Source organism: Rhineura floridana, chromosome 4 (genome assembly GCF_030035675.1).
Source record: "Rhineura floridana isolate rRhiFlo1 chromosome 4, rRhiFlo1.hap2, whole genome shotgun sequence".
Taxonomy (NCBI): Eukaryota; Metazoa; Chordata; class Lepidosauria; order Squamata; family Rhineuridae; genus Rhineura; species Rhineura floridana.
Window position 1 is genome coordinate 123,573,538 of NC_084483.1, and position 23,573 is coordinate 123,597,110.

Sequence of the window (23,573 nt, forward strand, 5' to 3'; positions counted from 1 at the left end):
GCTGAGTTTTAATTAATTTAAGAAATTTAACATTAAAGTCAATGATAAGCTCATGTAAGAACCAACTGTCAGTGTTCTAAACCCAGACTCACAGTTGCTGGGCTTGCCTAATCAGGGGGCCACACCCACACCAGACTTTGATTTCACATGAGACAGTCATGGCATCCCCCAGAGAATCCTGGGAAGTGTAGTTTGTGAAAGGTGCTGAGACTCCTATTCCTCTTACAGAGCTCCAGTGGCCAGAGTGGTTTAACAGTCAGCCGCTTTGATTGAAGGTCTGTGAGGGGAACAGGGCATCTCCTAGCAACTCTCAGCACCCTTCACTAACTACACTTTCCAGGATGCTTTGGGAGAAGCCATGACTGTCTAAAGTGAAATAAAGGTCTGGTGTGGATGTGGCCAGTGACAGCTTTGGTTTAAATTTGGGTGGGACACTACATGTGCCTGCTGTACAATAAAAAGGTGGGGGAAATGCTGAAAAACAATGATACTGTTCACAATGTTTTCCTTTTGGAAAGGAAAGGCGCTTCCCCTCTGCCTAGTGCCCACCCACCCAATCTCCTCCCCTCCTCCTCCCCTTCCTGCCCCTCTCCCAGGTCAGTTTCACTTATCCTAAGCAAGATTGCATGGAAGTAAATCCCATTGAACCCAAAAAGCATGTAAATGATCAAACCTGCTCTCCTCTCCTCATCCTCCCTATCCCCTCCCTCTTGCCCCTTCTCCTCCTTCCTCCACCCCTTCCCCTTCCAATCCCCTCCTTCCTCTCCTTCTCCTGCTCCCCTCTCCCCTCCCATCCTCCTTCCCTCTCCTCACCATATGCTCAGAGGCACATGTTACTAAATTCTTCCAAGCTACACAGCAAGTGGATTGGACTGTGAAAGACCAACCCAAATTGTGTTTGCATTTTGACAAATTTGTAGGGCAGTACAATATCTTAGAGAGGAGGTCAGGTCTCTGGCTCCACTGATCATTCACTATAGCTACCCAATTTCCCTGCTTTTTAAAGTTTGATAGAAATATCTGTTGGTTATAGGTAAGTTCTTAAACCGCAAAGTTTTTTTGCCTATTAGTGAATGTTTATTGGGATTTAATTTTCTGCCAGGTGGATTTCTCTCTCCTGCCTCTCTTTCTCTGCCTGCATGCACATTGTGGTGATGGCCAAAGTAGCAGCAGCAGGAGGAGCAACAATGTGGGGATAGTGAAATCTTTTGAGGTTACAGAGAGGGTCCCATCCTCATAAAGGTTGGGAACCACTGCCATACTACATACAGGCTCTGCACGCTATGGTCTCCTCGGAACCATCCTCTCCACAATCCTACTTTTTGTAATAGCATTTTAAGTTTGCCAAAGTGTTCTATAATCTTTTTATCCTCACAACAGCCCTGTAAAGTAGATCATAGTGCAAGTTTAGCAAAACAACAAAAAGAAAAGTACTATCACCTGAAAGGCTAACAAATTTATTATAGCATAAGCTTTTGGGGGCAAAAGTCCACTTAATCAGATGCATCATTCTTGGTAATCCATGAAATGGCTATTGTTCTATTTCTGCTATAAGCCATGGCTTGTTGGCTACTCCTTTGTTTTAAAGATACCACAGTAATGTATCTGACACCACACAATGACCTAGTGGCAGAGAGGGTGGTTTTTAAGATATGTCTCCAGATTGTCTGATGTGCTTTTTTAAAAAAAGTATAAAGACAAGGAAGTTCTTACCAATTGGCTTACTGAGAAGGAAAATGTGCAGGCAATATTCTACCCAATCAAAGGGGGTTAACTATGAGCACCACCAACTCCTCCTTGCAAATCATAGCCTCCTCTCACTGACTTGAGCAGGGGAGACATGATTAGGAACTATAAGCACCAGAAATAAATGACAATGAGTATTTTTAAAACCTAAAGAAAAACAGGAATGCCAAACCTCCATGCTTCTCTGAAACCTAGAGTCCCATACAAACCCTACAGTTCCAATAACACACATGTTGAAAGTTGCAACATGCACAGAAGGCACACACCATTTGTCCTCCCAATCCTCCTCCCTCATTCACATAAATAAATGTAAATGATTAAGTAAAAAGGAAATGTTATAGAAAGATATTCACCGGCGCTGTCCCCCATTGCTCTCTTAATAAATATTAATAAAAAACCAAGCTGCTCAAGCTAACAACCACATCAGTCTCCTGGCTAGCTACAAATGCTTTGAGGCATGGCCTTCAAGGAAACAGCTCTGAGCATGCTCAGACTACCCTTCAAGGCAGCCCTACTGGGCCTATAGTTAGGATTGCCATTTGCGAACCCTCCTGGTTTTGTCTGGAATGACCAGGAATTGAGCTCTATCTCCAAAAGAATTGCCAGCCCTCCAGGTCTGACCTGGAGTCCAGGAATTGACCTCAATCTCCAAGAACCTCTTGAGGTCCATACTGGAGATCTGACAAGCCACCACTATGGTTTCACACTGGCCTGCCATTTCAAGAGGCCTAAGTAAGAAAGTGCAGGAGATATGGGGTGGTGGTGATGATTAATAGTCAGTAAAGAGAGAGAGAAACCATTGAAACTAGTCTTGGGTAACTGTTTCAAAATGGAGTTAGGAGACAGGTAGAAGTGCAGAGACAGCCAGGACTGACAGAGAGGAGGAGTTGAGTATTCAAGAACAGTTCCCTCTGTAGCTAAGTATGTTGCAGCTACCTGCTGACTGAGCCAGGAGAAGGCCTACCCACACTATACTGGTCAGTCATACAATTTTTCCTTCTTAAATTTAAACAAAAACATGCAAATCATGACAGACAAGGATGTTGATGAAGGACCTTTTGGCAGTGGCACAGTAAAAATGAGAAGGTGTTTGTGTAGTTTTAATGATGATTGCTGTAAGAAAAATGCATTCAAAATTTGGCTTCACAAAGTCAACACAGTTACAACAGAATGCATTCGATGCTATCAAGGGTTTTCAGTTAAGTATGAGGTAAAAAATCAGTGAGAAGCCATGCCGACAGCATAAAACACATGGAATTAGAGAAACAATAGAAAAAATGCTACAATTTTTTTTACAAAAAAAGACTCGTCCCAAGAAACTCAGGTGACAATAGCTGAGGTAGGGCAGGTTTACCACAGTATTTCCCACCATTTAAATTACAAATGCCAAGACTGTGCAAACAAAATGCTTCCAAGAATATTGCCTGTTTCTGAAATTGCAAAAAAAAAAAAAAATCATGCGGGTAGACAAAAGCAATCAGCATATTAAAAAATACTTTGGCACCAAAATCACTAGAACTTTTGCTTAAGGACTTGGATAATGCACAGGGGTTTTTTTTCAGTTGGGTCTGATGCCTCCAACAAGGGACACAGGAAATTCTTCCTATTAACTGTATGTTACTTTTCTGTAACAGAGGGAGTTAAGCATGGCTTGATTTTTACAATGGCAATGATGAGACAAGTGAGACAATTGCGACGTGGATCTCCAATATTCTGCAGAAGAATGGTCTCAGCATTAACAGCGTGTCGTCTTATGTTGCTGACAGTAGCTCTGTAAATTTTGGAAAACAAAAGTCAGTGTATCAAAAATTAAAACAGTTTAATGACCACCTAATACAAGTGGGATGCAAATATCGTATAATCCACAATTGCCTCAAACATAGGATGAAGGATTTGAGTTTTTATGTAGAAATACTTATCCTCAAGATATACAGTGAGTTTAGCTTCTCAGCCAAGAAGGCAGAGTCTCTTTTGTTCTTTTCTGAGTTTATAGAAATGGATTCCAAATATATTCTTCAGCACAAACCAACAAGGTGGCTGTCACTTCTACCCCTATTGAACACTTACTACAATGTTGGTCTGCATTGAGGGCATTTTTTTTTTCAGAGGGGGAAGAAGAATGTGTGAAAATTGTGTGGGCAGCTTTCAGTGAAGAGCACCACAAATCTCTCCCTCTTTGTTATATTTACTTTTTGCACAATCCGATGGTAATCTTTTTAAGATGCTGTGAAGAAACGGAAATGTAACAATGTCAGCTCCACAGAACTCCATGCTGTCATGGAGGGTCCCCATTCAAAACTGAAGAGAAGAAGAGAGGACAAATTCTATGGCAGATCAGCCCAAGTCATTTTGGATAATGTGTCTCCAGCTGATAACAGCTGATAACAGAAAATTCAGAGAGGAAGCCTATAAGACATTGACACCATGCACTGAATACCTGGAGAAATGGTAGGATGTTGAAACATCACGTTTTAAAATACAGATGTCAGTGCTCTCACTTCACAATGGTGTGAAATGGGCAGATATACAGACTCTTGCTACAGCACTCCACACTGAGATTGACATTGACAAGCTGTATGATGACTGTTGTTTTACAACAAATAAGGGAAGAGATTGTCTCCAAGGAGCAGAACATAGTTCAGAGATGAGTGGAGGTTTTCAGACAAATACCAGAGGATAGTGGCAGCCAAATGAAGAACTGGTCTCTTTCACACTTTCCATTCCTGTGTCTAATGCCTACTGTGAGAGAGTTTTCAGTTTTATGATGCACCTGTGGACCAAGGACAGAAACAGGCTGAGTGAAGGTCAAGCTGCAGGTGAAACTGAACATTAACACAACCTGTGAAGTGTTTCTAGACGTCTTAAAAAAGAACCCAGATCTGTTAAAAACAGGAAGAGGCCAGCTCAATTATACATTTAAAAAGCAGGGTGCTGAGGAGAAGCCAACTCAGCTTTAAGGTAAAAACATCACATTACATTTCAAGTATTTTATTATGAAGGTGTCATGCTGGCCACCTAGCTGCAAAGAGGGAGGATAGAACAAGCTTAAGAGGGTGACAAAAATGGCCTCTGCTAGTAGTTATCTTTGGAGTCTCTCCCCAGGGTTTACTGTTTTTTAAAAATATGTATATACACTCTATTTTTTTTAAAAAAAATCTGTTTTTTACAGAATGACATGCAGAAAGAAAACAGTACACTGAGAGAACTAAAAAAAGAACAAAAATAATGTAAAATAAATAAAAGGGGGTGTGCTCTCTAAAGCTCTGGTTTTCCAAGTTTGGGTTTAAACAGCAAAGGCAAATTAAAGAGGTGAAATTGGGTCTGTGGATTTTGACAGGTAAAGCAACATGTAGAAATTCTATCTCAGTTTGAAAAAAATCTCCAGGAATTCCCTCAGTCAGAGTTGGCAACCCTACCTATAATATTCTGAGGCCTTATAAGAATAGGAACAAGGGGAACCTTCACAATCGGGCTGGAGAGCTGGCAGCTCTGCTACTCAATTTTCATGTGGTTTTTCTGTCCAGAGACATGTAGCTATACTCGGCCCATAGTTATACTTTTGGGTTAGGATTAGCCGGAGAACAGTAGATTGGCAGCTTCTCTGAGTTCAAATAGAAGTATAAAATGTGTGTGGGACAGAAACAGAGGGCGTAGCTTTCAGATCTGGGTATATGTGTTAAACTGCTTGATATTCTCCTTGGGAGGGCTGTGTACCCCAGTAGCCCTAGTGGGCCAGCCTCCACACGTTACAGGTATAGTTCTATCCCAGCTTGTTTTTCAGAAGTTTGTTGTGAGAGATCTCTGGTAGGAAGAAGGATGAAAAGAGGAAGAATGGGTAAAAGAGAAGAAAGAGATATTATGTATCAATAATAATTAATAATAATTAATAAATAAGAACAAAGTTTTGTGGAACCATAAAGTCTGCCATTTGTTAGGGCATAAACCACTGTGGATTATGGTGGTTGTTTTATTATATTGATAATGATCTTTTTTTTTAGTGTTTACTGTTTTGTATTATGCCGCCCTGGGCTCTTTGGGGGAGGAAGGGTGGGATATAAATTTAATTAATGAATAATGAAATATTGTTATTGCTGGTTTATCAACTGTCATAGTGGAAAAATGGAAATGGACTGCCTTCAAGTCGATTCCAACTTATGGCAACCCTATGAATAGGGTTTTCATGGTAAGCAGTATGCAGAGGGGGTTTACCATTGCCTTCCTCTGAGGCTGAGAGGCAGTGACTGGCCCAAGGTCACCCAGTGAGCTTCATGGCTGTGTGGGGATTCGAACCTTGGTCTCCCAGATCGTAGTCCAACACTCTAACCACAATGCCACACTGGCTCTCAGCTGTCATAGTAGAGGCTCTAAAACAGCACGTGGTCACCCTCAAGTAGTCCACCAACTTGTGTTCTGCCTCTTCTCCCTAGCTTTGTTTTCTGCAGCTCCTTAGAAAACCAAGGATAGAGAGCAAGGGGAAAGATCTTAGCCTACCCTGGATGTGTGTCCCACACTCATACAACACGGGAAGGCCCTGTTTTGTGCCACCACTGCCGAATGCCATGTTTAATTCTAAAATAATTGCCCATCTCCCAGAAAGGCCATGGTAACCACTCACTTCTCTGTGAGTCTGCCCTTACTGCCTGTCACCTCTGAAGGGAACAGCTGCAGCACTGGGGGACTGAAGAAGACCTCATCTGGGAGTGAGTACTAGGGTTGCCAGGTTCAGGGCCTGAGACTGATCCTGTATCTTTAGGAGAAGAGAAAGTCAGCCAAGTGCAGGTGTTCTTGCAACACTGTAATGGGAAAAACCAGAAGGTGGAATTCTCCCTTCCCCCTGCACAAATTTTAAACATACAGAAGACCTCTTGCCAGGTTTTTCCCATTACAGTGTTGCAAGAACACCTGCACTTGGCTGACTTTCAGCATTTGCTGTCTTTGAATATAGCCAGTCGAAAAGGCAGTGTGTGGACCTTGGGGCTGGTTGCTGCACTGTTCATGATTGACAAATTGTAAAAGCAGCCACCAAGTCCCCTCAAACATATTTTTCATTAGAATGTCTCTGTCAGGGCAACTTTGATATCTCAGCCACCCCATGAGAGCAAGTTTCCACACCTTCTGCCATCAGCTCTCAATTGTAAATGGCATATCGTAACATCAATGCTGCACTTCTTCCAGCTTGGCTGCAGCTAGCAGAAAACAGATCAGGTCCTTATACAATAGACCTTGCATTTCTCTTGGTGCTATGGACAACAACTCAATTGCTGGGCTTGTTGGAACATGTGTTTCAAATTTGTGAAATGAACATGTCTCCTCTAATACATCATTTCACATTTAACCACGGTGGTTCTTCTTTTCCTAGGTTCACAAGTGCCATAATGTACCAAGGACTTATCATGTACCTGGGAATTTCTGGAGACAATGTTTACCTGGATTTTTTCTACTCTTCTCTAGCTGAATTTCCAGCAGCCCTCATACTCATATTCACAGCGGAGCGAGTGGGACGCCGCTATCCATGGGCCACTGCAAATCTGATGGCAGGAACTGCTTGCCTTGTTTCAGCTTTCACCCCAGAAGGCAAGTTGATTGCTTCCTTTGATATATTTCATTTGCCCCAATCCAGTACAGCAGAGAGGAACCATTAGGGCCAAGAGGATACCAGAGTGGTGAACAAGCAGTGAAAGAAGCTATTAGAGGCAAGAAGTCTTCCTTCAAAAAATGGAAGTCTTGTCCAAATGAGGAAAATAAAAAGGAACACAAACTCTGGCAAAATAAATGCAAGAATAGAATAAGGGATGCTAAAAAGGAATTTGAGGAGCACATTGCTAAGAACAGAAAAACCAACAAAAAAAATTCTTCAAATACATTCAAAGCAGGTAACCGTCTATGGAGGCAATTGGACCTTTGGATGATAAGGGAGTCAAAGGTATTCTAAAGCAGGATAAGAAGAAGCCAAATGAATTCTTCACATCTGTATTCACAGTAGAGGATATAGGGCAGATCCCTGAATCTGAACTAACATTTGCTGAAGGGAGCCTGAGCAACTGAGGCAAATAGTGGTGATGATGGTTGTTGAAGTTCTAGGCTTAATAGACAAAATAAAAACTGACAAATCATCTGGATGGCATCCACCTGAGAGTTCTCAAAGAACTCAAATTTGAAATTGCTGATGTTCTCACAAAAAGATGTCCCTCAGATCTGCCTCCATACCTGTGGACTGGAAAGTGTCCGTTGTAATGCCAATCCTTAAAAAGGGATTCAAAGGGGTCCCAGAAAGTACAGGCCAGTTAGCTTAACAACTGTTCTGGGAAAACTGGTAGAAAGTATTGTTAAATATAAAATAACCAAGCATATAGAAGAACAAGCCTTCCTGAAGCAGAGTCAGTATGGCTTCTGCAAGGATAAGTCTAGGGTAAGACCTATTGGAGTTCTTTGAGAGTGTCAACAAGCATATAGATAGAGGTGATCCGGTTGACATAAAGTACTTGGACTTTCAAAAAGCTTTCAGCAAGGTACCTCACCAAAGAGTCAGATTAGCAGTCATGGAATAAGAGGAGAAGTCCTCTTGTGGATCGGGAACTGGTTAAGCAGAAGGAAACAGAGAGTAGGAAATAAATGGACTGTTCTTCCAATGGAGAGATGTAGAAATAGAGTCCCCCAAGGATTGTTATTAGGACCTGTGCTTTTTAACTTGTTCATAAATGATCTAGAGATAGGGATGAGCAGTGAGGTGGCCAACTGATGATACTAAATTGTTCAGGGTTGTTAAAACAAAAAGAGATTGTGAAGCACTCCAAAAGGGCCTCTCCAAATTGAGTGAAAGGGCTGTAAAATGGCAAATGCAATTTATTGCGAGCAAGTGTAAAGTGATGCATATCGGGGCAAAAAATCTTAATTTCACATATATGTTCATTGGGGTCTGAACTGGCAGTGACTGACCAGGAACAAGACCTTGGGGTTGTAGTGGATAGCTCGATGAAGATGTCGACCCAGTGTGCTGCAGCTGTGAGAAAAGGCAAATTCCATGCTAGAGATCTTTAGGAAAGGTATTGAAAATAAAACTGGTAATATCATAATGCTATTGTACAAATCTAAGATACGACTGCATTTGGAAAACTGTGTACAATTCTGTTTGCCTCACCTCCAAAACGATATTGTAGAGTTGGAAAAGATTAAAAAAGGGGGAACCAAAAATGATCAAGGGGATGGAGCGACTCCCCTATGAAGAAAGGTTACAGCATTTGAAGCTTTTTAGTTTAGAGAAAAGGCAAGTAAGAAGTGACATGATAGAAGTTAATAAAATTATGCATGGCATGGAGATAGTGGATAGAAAGAAGTTTTTTGGAAAACACAGGGCAGAGAATACTGTTGTGCTTAGGTCCTGCTTATGGGCTTCCTATGGACATCTGATTGGTCACTGTGAGAACAGGATGCTGGACTAGATGAGTCACTGGTGTGATCCATCAGGCTCTTCTTATGTTCTTAGGGGTAGCATTGCATCATTTCCTTATATGCAGTATGGTGGTTGCTTATATAATTCCTGCAGGGTGACAGAGAGGGGCCTCATTCAGTGCTGCCTCTTCCCTTCTCTGTTTCAGGATATATCTATCCAAGCAGTCACTTGAGGTACTACATGCAAGGTGGTACTAAGTGTTCAGTACAAGATGGCCAAAGGAAGTTGCTGCCCCATGTCATTCAAGAAGTGACTTGGTTTCCTTGTGACATCATAGATGATGCTGTAGTGCAACTCTTAGATTGCAGACTACACGTTGGTAGCTGTTCTGCATGTTCTCCACAGTCTTGCACAGGATTTTGAGCACAACTTGGCTTTTGCACAGCAGACATCAGTGAACCCATTCTTTGTTCAAAGACTGAACTCAAGATCCTTTGCAACATCACACAGGATACTCGATACAGTTCAGATGATGTACTGCTATTACTAGCGCACAGTCCAAGAGGCTGCACCACCAGGAAAGCATTACAAAAATGTGCAGATCTGTTTGATAAGAGACAGTACTGTGAAGATTATGGGCAGTAACAATTATAGCTGCTGACCTTTGGTAAAGCTGGTTGCTTGCTAAGAGTTCAGCATTTTCAGTTGATGTTTTACCAATGAAGATGATAGGTTATGGTATCCTAATGGTTGGAAATTGTTTTCCAGCTTTTGGAATCATCACCATCATCATCATCACTGTTTATTTGCATGCCTCCTTTCCATAACAATTTATGCACAAGGCAGCTCACAACAAGAACAGAAAAAAAGTAATTCACTGTAAGAAATAAATTCAATAAGTTAACAAAAACATCTTAAAAACATACAATAAATTGATACATCCTTATAATTCCTAATAAAATCCAACAATAAAATACAGAAGCATAATCCCAATAACAGCAAAACAAAAAATTGACCAGCAGAAATTAAATTTTTACCCAAACAGAAGCCCCTAAACAACACCCCACAGTCAAGGTGGTCTCTGGAATCTTCAGGTAGTGATACCTTTTGTAGCTGCAGTCAGTCAAAGCCCCACCCTTCCAGGCCAGGTGGAAAGAGGCCAGTAAGCAGGGAGAGGGTCTTACAGCCAAGATGGTCTGGAATGAGAGAGCCATCAGAGTGTGGATGCATTGGAGAAACAGTTAGAAGCAGCTTGCAGACAGAATGAGTGGATGGTGCTGTGAACTGATTGGATATGTATTTGCTGCCTGCTGAAAGTATCAATTTCTTTCCACTATACTCTGCTTGAATATTTGTATATAAAGCCAGAATCACAAGAACACGATAAGTCTTTAGTGTGCTCTCATCCAATCAAAACTAAGCCTGTTTCACTATCTTTGAAACTTCTCACTGATCAGAAATTAGGAGTTTATTTTCCACCAGTTCTCTGGAAAACAATGATCCGTCATGCATCAGCATAATCATCTTCCTACAATACACTTTTTGGAAATTATGCATTAATCTTTCCTTTCCAGATATGTACTGGCTAAAGATGATTACAGCTTGCTTGGGCAGATTAGGAATCACGATGGCATTTGAAATGATTTGCTTTGTCAATGCTGAATTATATCCAACATTTCTCAGGTAGGTGTTTTTACTATCAAAGGAAAGGTGAATGAATGAATAAATCTTTATTTTTACCCCGCCGTTTTCCCAAAACTGGAACTCAGGGCGGCTTACAAATAAAAACTACACATAGGTAAAAAAACATACAAAAATATACAATTAAAATAGAATTAAACTATTTGCGACATTAAAACCATGAAACATACACTTAAGATACTAAGACAATTTAAAACATTAAGAATAGGACCATAGAACAATACAACAGACCTTATGAGGCCCTATCTTAAACATCTTCTAGTCCAAAAACCTGTTGGAATAAAAAAGTCTTTGCCTGCCCACGGAAGGAAAGCAAGGAAGGGGCCATTCGTGCTTCCCTAGGAAGAGAGTTCCAGAACCTGGGGGCAGCCACCGAGAAGGCCCTATCTCGCATCCCCACCAATCGCGCTTGCGAAGGTATTGGGACTGAGAGAAGGGCCTCTCCTGAGGATCTCAATGCCTGGGCAGGCTCATATGGGGAGATACGGTCTGACAAATAGCCTGGACCTAGCCCGTATAGAGCTTTATAGGTCAAAACCAGCACTTTGAATTGTGACCGGAAACAAACTGGCAGCCAGTGGAGCTGTCAACAAGGGGGTTGTATGGTGACTTTTGAAATTAACTTATGTATATTACTACTTTTATGTTATCACTGATTTACAGGCATGAAAATCCTATTTCAGAGAGAGATATTCATACACAAATATGTATAAAGAACAGTTCATTAGAAACACTCCCTGCTCATAATTGACAGATGAAGATAGTAAGAGAAACTGAACACTGATAAGGAGGCCCCAAACCAAAGGAAAGTTGAGTTGTTGTTTGAAAATATATTGATATTTTTTATTCCCTTCATCTGAGAAGGTTTTTCTTCTGATAAACACACCAGTTATACTTTGGGAAGATTTTTGCAGAAGATATTGCATGTAGAATGGGCAGTCTACCTTCACTGAGGCATGTTTTGTATACACCAAAAATATAGTTGATTTATTTAGTGAAAATAGTGCATTTTTCCTATTTACTACTTAGGCATTTAATTAACTTTTTCGCTATACTTATTTATCAAAGCTATTAATAATACAGAGTTGGGGGTGTTAAAATTTCCTACCATGCTAGGGATGTTTGAGTGGGAAAACTGAAAATATTTTTAATTCATATACAACAGAATTTAACTCCCCAAATGCAAATTTGGCAAAAATCATATCCCATAGTCCCAGTTATTGGGAAATTCTCCCAGATATCTAGTCACTGAATTGGAAAAGCTCCCAATGTGCATTGTTTTGATTGGATGTAACAAAAGGGCTTTAGTGGTCCTTAATGTCCTATTATCTCTCTCCAGCCTTGGGAATGTGACACACATCAGAAAAGGGGAAAAGATAGCTAGAAGCTGTGGCCCTTCTAAACTGGGACACAAAGGCAGGGAGCACAGAAAATTTTACTTGGAGTTAAGTGGTCTTGAAGCAGCTTGAGGAGTGGGGGCTCTATGTGGTCATACTGGAGGATCTGAAGCAACATCCGTGGTTGTGGTGCCTGCTCTAGAAGTTTCTTCTGAGCTCTGCATTCATATTTGTAAATAAAACAAATTAACCTGTTTTATTATGCTGTACACCGCCCTGGGAGCTTATTGCTATAGGGCGGTCTAAAAATGTAATAAAATAAATAAATAAAATAAATAATAATAAACATATTACAAAGGGGTCACAGCTCCTCTCTCACCCAAAAGAATTGGAAACCTGTACTGCTGCTCCTGGAGGGATGCTTGCACATTACAGTCAATGAGTGTACAATCTGTGTACCTGTGCACACAATAGTTGAGCTGTACAAATGAAGAAGTATGTACTCTTTCACACAAACACTTTTATGTATGTAGAAACAGCTTACATGTGTGTTCAGTGTAATGTATGAACATGCATTTGGATTTCTCACTATATGGGAAAGGTAGGAACACCCAACACTCCCAATGTTCAGCATGGTGGCCTTGTTACAGAGGACACTGAAATGTACAGGTTTTGGGAGGAGCTGGATTTTTCTCCTATCTATCCTGTACATAGGGCATTTTTAACATATAAAGTAGGGGGGAAATCCCCCCCAGCCCTCATGAACCCCCCCCCCAGTGAACTCAACATCCCCCCCTGTCAGTGCCCTTTTAATTCTGCTTGTCCCTGGTTTATATTTGAGGAGAACAAAATGCAGATTTAGATTCTGTTTATGTTTTCCTCTAGACTGTGTGATTAAAGATTTGCCACCCATTTTTAAGCAAAGCCTCCTGTTCCTAGGTAAACCATATTGCTGAATTTGATGATCAAATTAACCAATTGCAAGTGGTGTGAGAGCTGATGGAGAAGAACAATTAAAAAGAATTGAGACGCTCCTCTACTCAAAAGTTCATGAGGTAGTAAAAGTTCAGCAGACAATGGTGCTGCACTGGGAGAAAGGCAATGATAAACATCCATGGCTGGAAATACTGAAGTCACAAAACAAAGAAAATATCAAATTCCTGCTCACTTTGGCATATGGTGTATACAATGGTTGCCTTTGTGAGACTATGTCTGCATATTCATGGCCATCCAGATCCTTGACTACTCTTGCTGCCAACCTCTTAGTGTGCCTTATGTATGATGAAGGATCTGATGCTGAACCAGCAGCATTTAGTCCTGCAGCTTCTGACATACACTACAGGGATCCTGTTTATTACAGATAAATGTTAGTGTATCAATGCCATAGAAGAAGAAAAAATAGAAAAAAATGTTTAATGAATGTTTGGTATTCAGTATAGAGATTGATGGCAGTGTCAGCAAACAAATGGAAGATAACAAATTTATTAGTTGTAGAATTGCAATGTCAAATGGAAATCTGAGAACTCTTTTTGTACTAACGCATTTGCCAGAGCAGAATGAAGAAAAAGGTTTGCTTGAAGGAGTGAATGAAGCTCTGAAAATACGTGGTTCTAATGAGAAGAAACTGACTGGAATTACTACAGATGGAGAATCAGCAAACATAGGGAAGAACTCTGGTCTCTGGAAACTTCTTAGTACACAAGAGAAATTTTGACTTTTTGGTGCTGTGCACACCGATCAGACCTTGCTGCAGAGTCCATCATTGTTACTGTTCCAGAATTGAAGATTTGGAAAGCTAACCTATTAGCTTTAAACACCTACTTCCGCACATTAAAGAATAAAAGCTGCTACATTCTGTCTTTCCTGAAGCAAATCAGTTTCCATGACATCATGGTGTAAGGTTTACACAGCATCAGGTCCACCTCATTGACATAGTGTTGTACAGTATGCCTGGTTGCCAGAAAGTGGAAAAATCTTGAGGAAACTGGAGATAGAAAAGAAAAAGCAGAAGCCCATGGTTTTCTGAAAACATGGGATGATAAGCAAATTTGGATAGCAGAACCTATGGAAGATATCTTAGATGTACACCAGGTTCTGCAGAAAAAATTGTAACATGATGACCTCATCTTTCCCAACATATTTACTTGCAGAGATTCAGCTACAGATAATGAAGGAAGGACTTTTCCCTGGGAAATGTGAATCAAAATCCAAATTTAACATTGGTAGTCATGTTAACAGCAGAAGACTTACAACTAACAAGTTTGTTGCAACCAAGTCGAAATACAAGTGCGATTCATTTGGAAAAGGTGCAAGCAGCAGAAACCTTTTTAGCAGAATGCCTTCATACTGAACAGGATACCATGCTGTCTGCTATCAACACATTCACTCACACAGTTTGCGAAGATAGGATTGGTATTGTGTGCCAGAGTCTTCCCAGGGGAAAATGGTGCATTTGCAGATGAAGCATGTGAATAGTGGCCAGGTATTTCTGAAGAGCCTCATCTTCCACATGGCAGTGATTTAGGGTGTTCAATGTCTGTGTGTCTTCACCAGTTGTTGCCCATAACATCTGGCATGGTGCAAACATTTCTGGCAGCAATCGCAACTCTCTCACCACACTCAGTCCAAACTAAAAGAATTGTGTCCCTGCATAATCTTATAGTGGATGACACACAAACAAGTATGACAACTAGGGATGGGCGAGAATTTTTATTCAGTTAACATTTCAAGCTGAATTAATCACATTTGCACTTTCCAAATCAATATGAGAACCAAAACACAGCCATCCTTTGAAATTTGCATTTATTAGAATTTTTGGATGCAGGTTCACCAACTAAACAGTATTTATAAAAATGCATATATTAGGGGAAAGTGTGCATAAAAATGAATATATGAGTGAAAATAACATGCAAAAAGGCATGATGTGATGAGAAATGGCTTGCACAAATGTGTACCTTTTTTAAAACTGCCTACTTTGGAGAAATTCACACTAAAATGGAGAATTTTCATGAGGATTTCAAAAAAAATACAGATTGCTGCAGAAATGTAGATAACTGAATTAAGCATTAGAAAAGTGAGAAACTGGGAGAACCAAAATTGACAGATCTTCCCATCTCTAATGACAACACAAATAGTGAATGCACAGCTAAACACAGCTCTGAATGGGATTGGTACAGCCTGCTGTTGTCCATTTTCTTTCAACTAGAGATAGGAGACAATGTCAATCTGATCCAGAGATTTATGCTGAGCGGGATTTTGTAAAATAATTCTTTCAAAGGTCTAGACATTTTTAGTTAAATTTTAAATGTCATATTTCTTTAAATTGCAATCATTTACTATTAAAATACATGTTTCATGACATTTCTTTATTTAAATAAATGTGTGTAATTATTTAGAATGAAGATTAAGAATGCCCTTTCGCATATTTTAAAGTGCCCTTTTGTGTGTGTTTTTGTTTCTTTTTTAAGCCTACCACACCCAGTATACCCAGGCGGTCTCCCATCCAAGTACTAACTGGGGCCGACCCTGCTTAACTTCTGAGATTGGACGGGATCCGGTGCTTTCAGGGTGGTGTGGCTGTAGGGCTGTATTTTAGCCCCTACCCTTTTTAACTTTTATATTAACTCGATAGTTAACTATTTAGCGGTAATAAATTCCCATCCCCCAAAATTGGCAAATAGATCCTTGCCCTTATTACTTTACGCGGATGACACTGTTCTTTTGTCTCAAACCAGAGTTGGCTTACGTCGCCTGTGGAGGGCACTTGCCTCTTATTGTAAGGAGGAAATACAATAAATGATGATAAAACTAAGGTACTTGTCTTTGCTAAGAAAAAGGCGAACCACCGATGGCAAATAAATGAGCATCTGATCCAACAAGTTACGGTTTACAAATACCTGGGAATAATTTTTCAATCTAATGGTTCCTGGAAACCGCAAACCACTTATGCCATCGCGAATGCCCAGAGAAGCATAAAAGCATTTCTGTCCTTCTATTATAATAAAGGGGGACAATACGCACCCTCTGTGATACAGGACTTCATTGCCAAGGTGGTAGCGCAATTGCTATATGCGGCGCAATTTTGCGCCTATGACATCTTTGAGCCTTTTGAAGTTATCCAATCCAAATTCCTTAGATCGATACTTGGTCTGTCTCCCTGCGTGCCTAATGTGGTCATACGCCTCGAGGTGGGTCTTCCCCTCATAGAATCCCATGTCTGGATCTATAGAATTAATTACTGGCTTAAGATGATTTTTACCCCTTCTGGGTTGGCTCCCTTGACGCTTGAAGACTCTTTTCAGTCTAAGTGGAAGCAGTTTCTCTATAATAAAATCTATGCCCTTGGCTTCTCGCCTGAGGCTCTCATCGGACTCGGGTATTACAAAGCTAAAATGGCCATTTTGCTGTGGATCAAGGATATTGATCTACAAACCAATTTAAGTTTGGTCACGGCATATCCTAACCCGGGTCTGTACAGAAGAGTATCCTCTCCGGCGAACTACCTGTGAAATTTAACCGTTCCCAAATACAGAATAACGTTTACCTTAGCTAGGCACAATGTACTTCCCTCTGCTTTATTGGAAGGCAGATATCACAGGATTCCATACTCTGAGCGGACTTGTCCTTGTGGCTCTGGGGAGGTGGAATCAGTAGGCCACGTACTTCTCCATGGCTCTCTTTACCGTGACCTGCGGCAAGTTCTTATTATCCCCATTCTACAAGCCTCCCCAGCGGAATCTGTAGTGGGTTATTTGTATTATCTGTTGGCGGATCGCGATCTTATGGTTACTAGCAGTGTAGCAAAATTTTGTGCGGCAGCTGTTGTCTGCAGGAAACAGTTACTACACTCAGAGTTAACATTTTAATTGTATTTTAACCTTTTATATTATTCAGTCCTTAGTTTTAAATTTATCTTGTACTGCTCTCATTTTCTTTGTATTTTGCACCTGTGTTATCCTGGCTGGTCTGTGAGCGAAATACATATTGATTGATTGAAAGTGCCCTTTCGAGTTCATTCCCCCCAGTGAAAATTCCTTTGAAAAAGCCCTGCCTGTACATGAGCAATAACAGTGGAAAGTTTCACTGTCCTAACTGCTCTGAAAAATGACTGGAATGTAGGGATGTCTTCATTCTCCCCTAGGGAGCTGCTACTGTTGATAAATCTGAATTAACAAAAAATTTACTTTTATTTATTTTGGAAATGTATAATATGTCTTTCTTTTTCTTTTTATCAGAAACTTTGGTGTGACGGTCTGTTCCTCCCTGTGTGACTTGGGTGGCATAATTTCTCCTTTCATTGTTTATAGGCTAACAGAAATCTGGCACAAGCTGCCCCTTGTAATCTTTAGTAAGTAATGTTTTACTTTGAATTGCTTGAGTATATGAATGCCTAAGTTGTTCATTTTAAGAAAAATTAAAACATTTATATGTCACTTTTCTACTTAAAAAACATCCAGAGGGGCTTACAAGAAAAATCCATTTTAAAACAACTGAAATAACATAAATAAGAAACTACTCTAAGATACCTCTAAATGCTTAGAGGTTTTATTTAACAAGTAAGAGGTGTACAAATTCTGTTAAATAAAATCAATCAATGAATGAAAATGCTTTTAAAAAAGAAAGACAAAAGCAGAAGAATACAAATCACCTATTCAAAACCTTGAAGAATAAAAGGATCTTAACCTAGCTTCTAAAAGACAATATTGTTAATGCCTTATGAATCTGCCTTGGGAAACTTTCTGCAAATAGAGTGCCACCACTGCAAAGACTTACCCGCTAACCCTTTGAAGACAAGGACACGCAAAGGAGAGGGCACCTGAAGCAAGTCTTAAAGAAATGCATGTTGATATGGAAGAACTATCCTAGTTGTAACCTGTTTAGGCTGTAAAGGTCAAAACCAACACTTTGAATTGTGATCGGAAACACATTGATAGGTATGAAGTGGATAAGAAGTTTTGTTGTCATGGTCTAAACCAGTTGAAATTTCTGAGTTTTAAGGAAATCCCATATATAACACATTGCAATAATCTAACCTGGATGTTACAAGAGCATGAATAACTAGAGCAAGTCTTTCTGTGCTTATGAGAGACCACAACTGGCAAATTAGCCTAAACTGGTGAAAAATCCCTTGCACCATGGACATGTTGTTCTTGTTTCAACCCACCCTTCAGCAGCAGGTCTCAGGGCAAGTTTATAGCAACTTAAAATTCAGTACTAAAAACAATTAACACAAATCACAATCACAGGAATAGGGTGGGTCCTGAAAACATACATCTTAAGTGCCAAAGGCAGTTTGTCTTTAGCATTCAATGAAAACTGTACATCAAAGGTGCCAGGCACACCTCTATGAGAAGGGAATTCCACACCTTAGGGGCTGGAATCACAATGCAGGCCCACTCTGCTGATCTTAACACCTGAGAGGGTCTATATGGAAGGAGGTGGTCTCTCAGATATTTGGGGCCTACGTCATTTAGGGCTTTATCTACTAATGTGAGCACCTTGAATTGGGCCCAGAAATGAACTGGCAACCAATGCAGTTGTTTTAGAACAGGGTTATATGAGTCCTAAAAGCAACCCCAGCCAGTTGCATTTTGGACCAAATGAAGTTTCTAAGTTGTCTTCAAGGGCAGCTCCACATACAGCATATTGCAATAATCCAATCTGGAAGTTACCAGAGCATGGAATACTGTGGCCAAGTAATCTCTGTCCAAAAGGGGCCATAACTGGTGAACCAGCTGTAGCTGGAAATAGGCACTCCTAGCCACCGAGGCAACTTGGGCCTCTTCAAGTGACAGTGTTGGATCCAGGAGAACCCCCAAGCTATGAATCTGCTCCTTCCAGGGGAATATATCCCTATCCAGTACAGGCCATTTTCCCATCTCCTGGACTCAAGAACTTGGAACACATAACTCATCTGTCTTTCCAGGATTCAGTTTCAGTTTGTTGGTCCACACCCACTAGTTGAGCATCCAATCAAAGGGACAGAATTAAAAACAGCATTTCCAAACTGCAAACCTATTCTTTAAGGAGGAGCAAAACTCTCTCTAAAATAGGCTGAATAGTACCAATGACCAAGATAATTGAATCACCAAATAACAATTTTTTTCTTATCTACATTAAGTTCTAGTTTGTTTTCCCTCATCCTGCCCATTACCAGCTATAACCATCAGCTTTGTTCAGTACTTCCACTTAGGGATGGACAAATCTGTCGATTTCCTATTTCTGAGTTTCTTATTTTTCTTATCTTAGATTCTATTTGTGATTTCCACATCAATTTGTGAATTTAAAAAAATCATCATGAACATTCATTGGCATTACAAATTGTACATCTCATGTTTGCAGACAATTTTCCTTAATATTTTAATACTACTTTCACTAACATATGGGTTGTTATGCTTACTTTCTGCTAATATACACATTTTTCAACACATTGGCTGGAGAACTCCACTGCAAAATTTGGTCAACTGCAAATTTCGAATGAGGTCTGCCTTGCAGTTCATCTACTGTATTTTTTCACAAAGAAGATTTGTTCATTCTTTCATTTTTTCAGCATTAAAACCCTGAGCAAAATTTCTCCCCATGCCTACATCCACTGCCCCTCTTCAGTTTGCAAACTGAATGTGAGACTGTCCATATAAGGGATTTTTAAAAAATAATTTAATACTTATTTCTGTTGGTACAATGTGCATTCTCTGGGCTTAGAGTATTTAATGACTTTTGAAATTTTTGAAATTGGATAAATGTATTTTTACAAAATGGTATGGAAAATATACTTGCATAAAATAATATAAAAATATAATATCATACTTAGATAATATTATCTTTTCCACAGCATATCTGACATTTTATTTCATAGATGTGAAATGAAGGATAGATATATGAAATAAAGCAACAAATCCCAAACTAAGCAAAAGCCTCTCCTATAACTCTGGTGAAGACTACCAACCAATAATTTTATTTACCTCTTACATTCTATTGGAGGGGCTTAGAGTTAAATGGTATTAAGATGGCACAGCAGGTTGATCTTAAGGACCATAGGACAGAGGCAGATAGCCTTTCATTGAAATTCTAGTAATTGACTTCTCACCACTGGAAATATTGACCATGGGATCACCCCAGGGTGCATGATCATTAGGACTATAACCCTATCTCTGTTTACCGGGGACTAGGTCTTATAGAACTTAGTGGGACTTACTTCTGAGTAGACTTGCATAGGATTGCACTCCTATTAGATGCTCTGTATTATAAGGCTTGTCACTCAACCCTATGCATGTTTACTTGGAAGTGAGTCCTATGAATTGAAGGGGACAGTTTACATAGAGAACTGCCTTAATGATTTACAGTGCATTGGTTTTTATTTTAAATGTAAATTGCCATATGTTGTATTCTAACTTTGCCTCTTGTGCATTTCATTTGCAGCTATGGTTGGTTTGATTGCTGCTGGATCAGTGCTATTTCTGCCTGAAACCAAAGGGAGAACTTTACCTGAGACCATTGAAGATGTAGAAAAACTTTCAGTGCCACAATGCTAGGCAGCTTAAATAATATCAAATGAATGTAAAATATAAAATATTATTTGAAATGTGTTCTTTCAACTGTACTTTATAAAATGCTTTGGTAATTAATCAGCTTGTCATGGAAAGGCAAAGATAAAACAGAAGGACTTTCATAACTGACTATAATGTAAAGGTCCTGTTTCTGCATCTGTTAATCAGATGAATATGTTAAATGTAGCACAGCATATAACACACATTGTTTTTAAAAATGGAACAATAGTCCTTAGAAATGACTCTAATTCAAATGAATTTGTGATTATACATTTTGATCAGTCATCTATCTATCTTCAAGCTGGGATGAATATCCATCTAACTTTCATGGAACCACTTGTCCCCCATGGAAGTCCCTCAGCTCCAGACACTCTTGGATGAGACCGATTATCTGGATCCATTTCAGTTGGATTTCAGGCCTGGTTTTGGCATGGAAACAGGCTTGGTCGCCCTGTATGATGACCTTTGTCAGGAGAGAGACAGGGGAATGTGACTCTGTTGATTCTCCTTGATCTCTCAGCGGCTATCGATACCATCGACCATGGTATCCTTCTGGGAAGACTGGCTGAGTTGGGAGTGGGAGGTACTGCATGGCAGTGGTTCTGCTCCTACTTGGCGGTTCGGCTCCAGAAAGTGGTGCTTGGGGAACATTGCTCGGCACCCTGGACTCTCCAGTATGGGGTTCCACAGGGGTCAGTTCTGTCCCCCATGCTGTTCAACATCTACATGAAACCGTTGGGTGCCGTCATCCAGAGCTTTGGAGTGCATTGCCATCAATATGCTGATGACATGCAGCTCTATTTCTCCTTTTCATCTTCTTCAGGTGAGGTTGTCAATGTGCTGAACCGGTGCCTGGCTGCGACAATGGACTGGATGAGGGCTAATAAACTGAGGCTCAATCCAGACAAGACTGAGATGCTGCTAGTGGGTGGTTCTTCTGACCAGATAGTGGATGTCCAACCTGTCCTGGATGGGGTTGCACTCCCCCTGAAGGAGCAGGTTCATAGCTTGGGGGTTCTCCTAGAATCATCTCTGTCACTTGAGGCTCAGGTATCCTCAGTGGCACAGAGTGCTTTCTACCAACTTCAGTTTGTGGCCCAGCTACGTCCCTATGTGGACAGGGATAACCTGGCTTCAGTTGTCCATGCTCTGGTAACCTCCAAGCTAGATTACTGCAATGTGCTCTACATGGGGCTGCCTTTGAAGACGGTTTGGAAACTGCAACTTGTGCAAAATGCAGTGGCCAGATTGGTAACAGGGACCAGACGGTCCGAACATATAAAACTGATTCTGGCCCACTTTCATTGGCTGCCTGTATGTTTCCACGTTCAATTCAAGGTGCTGGTTTTAACCTATAAAGCCTTACATGGCTTGGAACCACAATACCTGATGGAACGCCTCTCCCGATATGAACCCACCCATACACTACGCTCCACATCCAAGGCCCTCCTCCGGGTGCCTACTGCGAGGGAAGCTCGTAGGATGGCAACAACGGAGAGAGCCTTCTTAGTGGTGGCCTCCAAATTGTGGAATGATCTCCCTGACGAGGTGTGCCTGGCGCCCACACTGTTATCTTTTTGGCACCAGGTCAAGACTTTCCTCTTCTCCCAGGCATTTTAGCATGTGTTTTAAATTGTTTTAAATTGTGTTTTAAATTGTTTTTAAAAGATGTGCTTTTAAATTTGTATATTTGTTTTTAATGTTTTTAGTTATTGTAAACCACCCAGAGAGCTTCGGCTATGGGGTGGTATATAAATACAATAAATAAATAAATAAATAAATGGAAGTGGGAGGGATTTTTGACAACTTTCAAGAGGATGCATGAATTCTGTGAATTTTTGGGTAGTGGTGGCCTTACTTTTAAATACAAGGTGGCTGAGGGTTCTTTTTTCTTTCTTACTTTTTAATCCCCCTTGAAACAGACATGAAGTAACATTGTTCTCAGGGGCATTCATTTTTGGGAGGGAGGGAGAAGATGGCTGGCCCCATTGACAGCAGAGATCTATTTCTATCCATTTTCTTCACACTATGCATGATTTTCTAAACTTCTGTCATGTCTTTCCCTTACTTATTCCTCCCACTTCCCAAAATAGGAAGTCCCAAATGTGTCGCCTTCCTCATCGGAAAGGTGCTCCAGGGGTGATAACTTTGGTTTTACTTTTCTGCACCTTTTCCAGCTCTAAAATAGCCTCCAGAGATGTGGTGACTAGAATTGTACAGAATATTGTACAGGATTGTACAATAGGTTTGTAGGTTTGTAAACCTTTTATTGACATTCTATGATATTGGCAGTTATATTTTCCTTACAATCCCTAGCATAGAATTTTGCTTTTTTTATTATTATTTTTTATTTTTTGGTAGCTGCTGCACTCAGGATCAAAGTTTTCATTGAGCTACCCACCATGACCACTTGCTTTGCATGCCATTTTAGTTCATGCTTTCTCCTTGTGGCACATTTGATGGTGTCAACCCTGCCATTTTCTGCCAAGCTACACCATGGGGTCATTAGACTCTGCCCATCAATGAAATATTGGTGGGTATGCACTCATAACCAGCAAAACAGTGTTCCTGGAGGTAAAAGGCTAGCACATGCATAACATGTAGCGAGATCCACAGTTTAGTAAACAAACCTTTGTTTACCAAACTGTGGATCTCACTACATATCGTGCATGTGGTAGAACCCAGCTCATGTTTCTGCCATATTGTTATGTTCCTTTTATGCTGCCACCATTCATGGTCACAAAAATGTGGATTGTTTATTTTATGGACATATGAAATGCTTTTTGCTGAGTCACACTATTGGTTCATCTAACCTGGTCCTGTCTATTTTGAATTGAAGCAGCTCTCCAGGTT

General features: G+C 40.3%; 1 protein-coding gene and 1 pseudogene across 5 annotated transcripts in view; one reads left to right on the forward strand and one right to left on the reverse strand.

Moving 5' to 3' along the window:
- LOC133383491 (solute carrier family 22 member 2-like) overlaps positions 1-22,501 on the forward strand; it is a 96,933-nt gene extending 74,432 nt beyond the window's left edge. For 3 of the 5 annotated variants that reach the window (XM_061624305.1, XM_061624303.1, XM_061624304.1), the window contains 4 exons: positions 7,106-7,320; positions 10,711-10,819; positions 17,409-17,521; positions 20,593-22,501. In XM_061624305.1, the coding sequence (XP_061480289.1) occupies positions 7,106-7,320; positions 10,711-10,819; positions 17,409-17,521; positions 20,593-20,705 (550 nt within the window). In that variant the 3' untranslated portion in view covers positions 20,706-22,501. The remainder of the gene's footprint in view (positions 1-7,105; positions 7,321-10,710; positions 10,820-17,408; positions 17,522-20,592) is intronic. The other 2 variants (XM_061624306.1, XM_061624307.1) reach the window with 2 other exon arrangements.
- LOC133384614 (5S ribosomal RNA) lies at positions 15,640-15,758 on the reverse strand (annotated as a pseudogene).
- Positions 22,502-23,573: the final 1,072 nt, after the last annotated feature.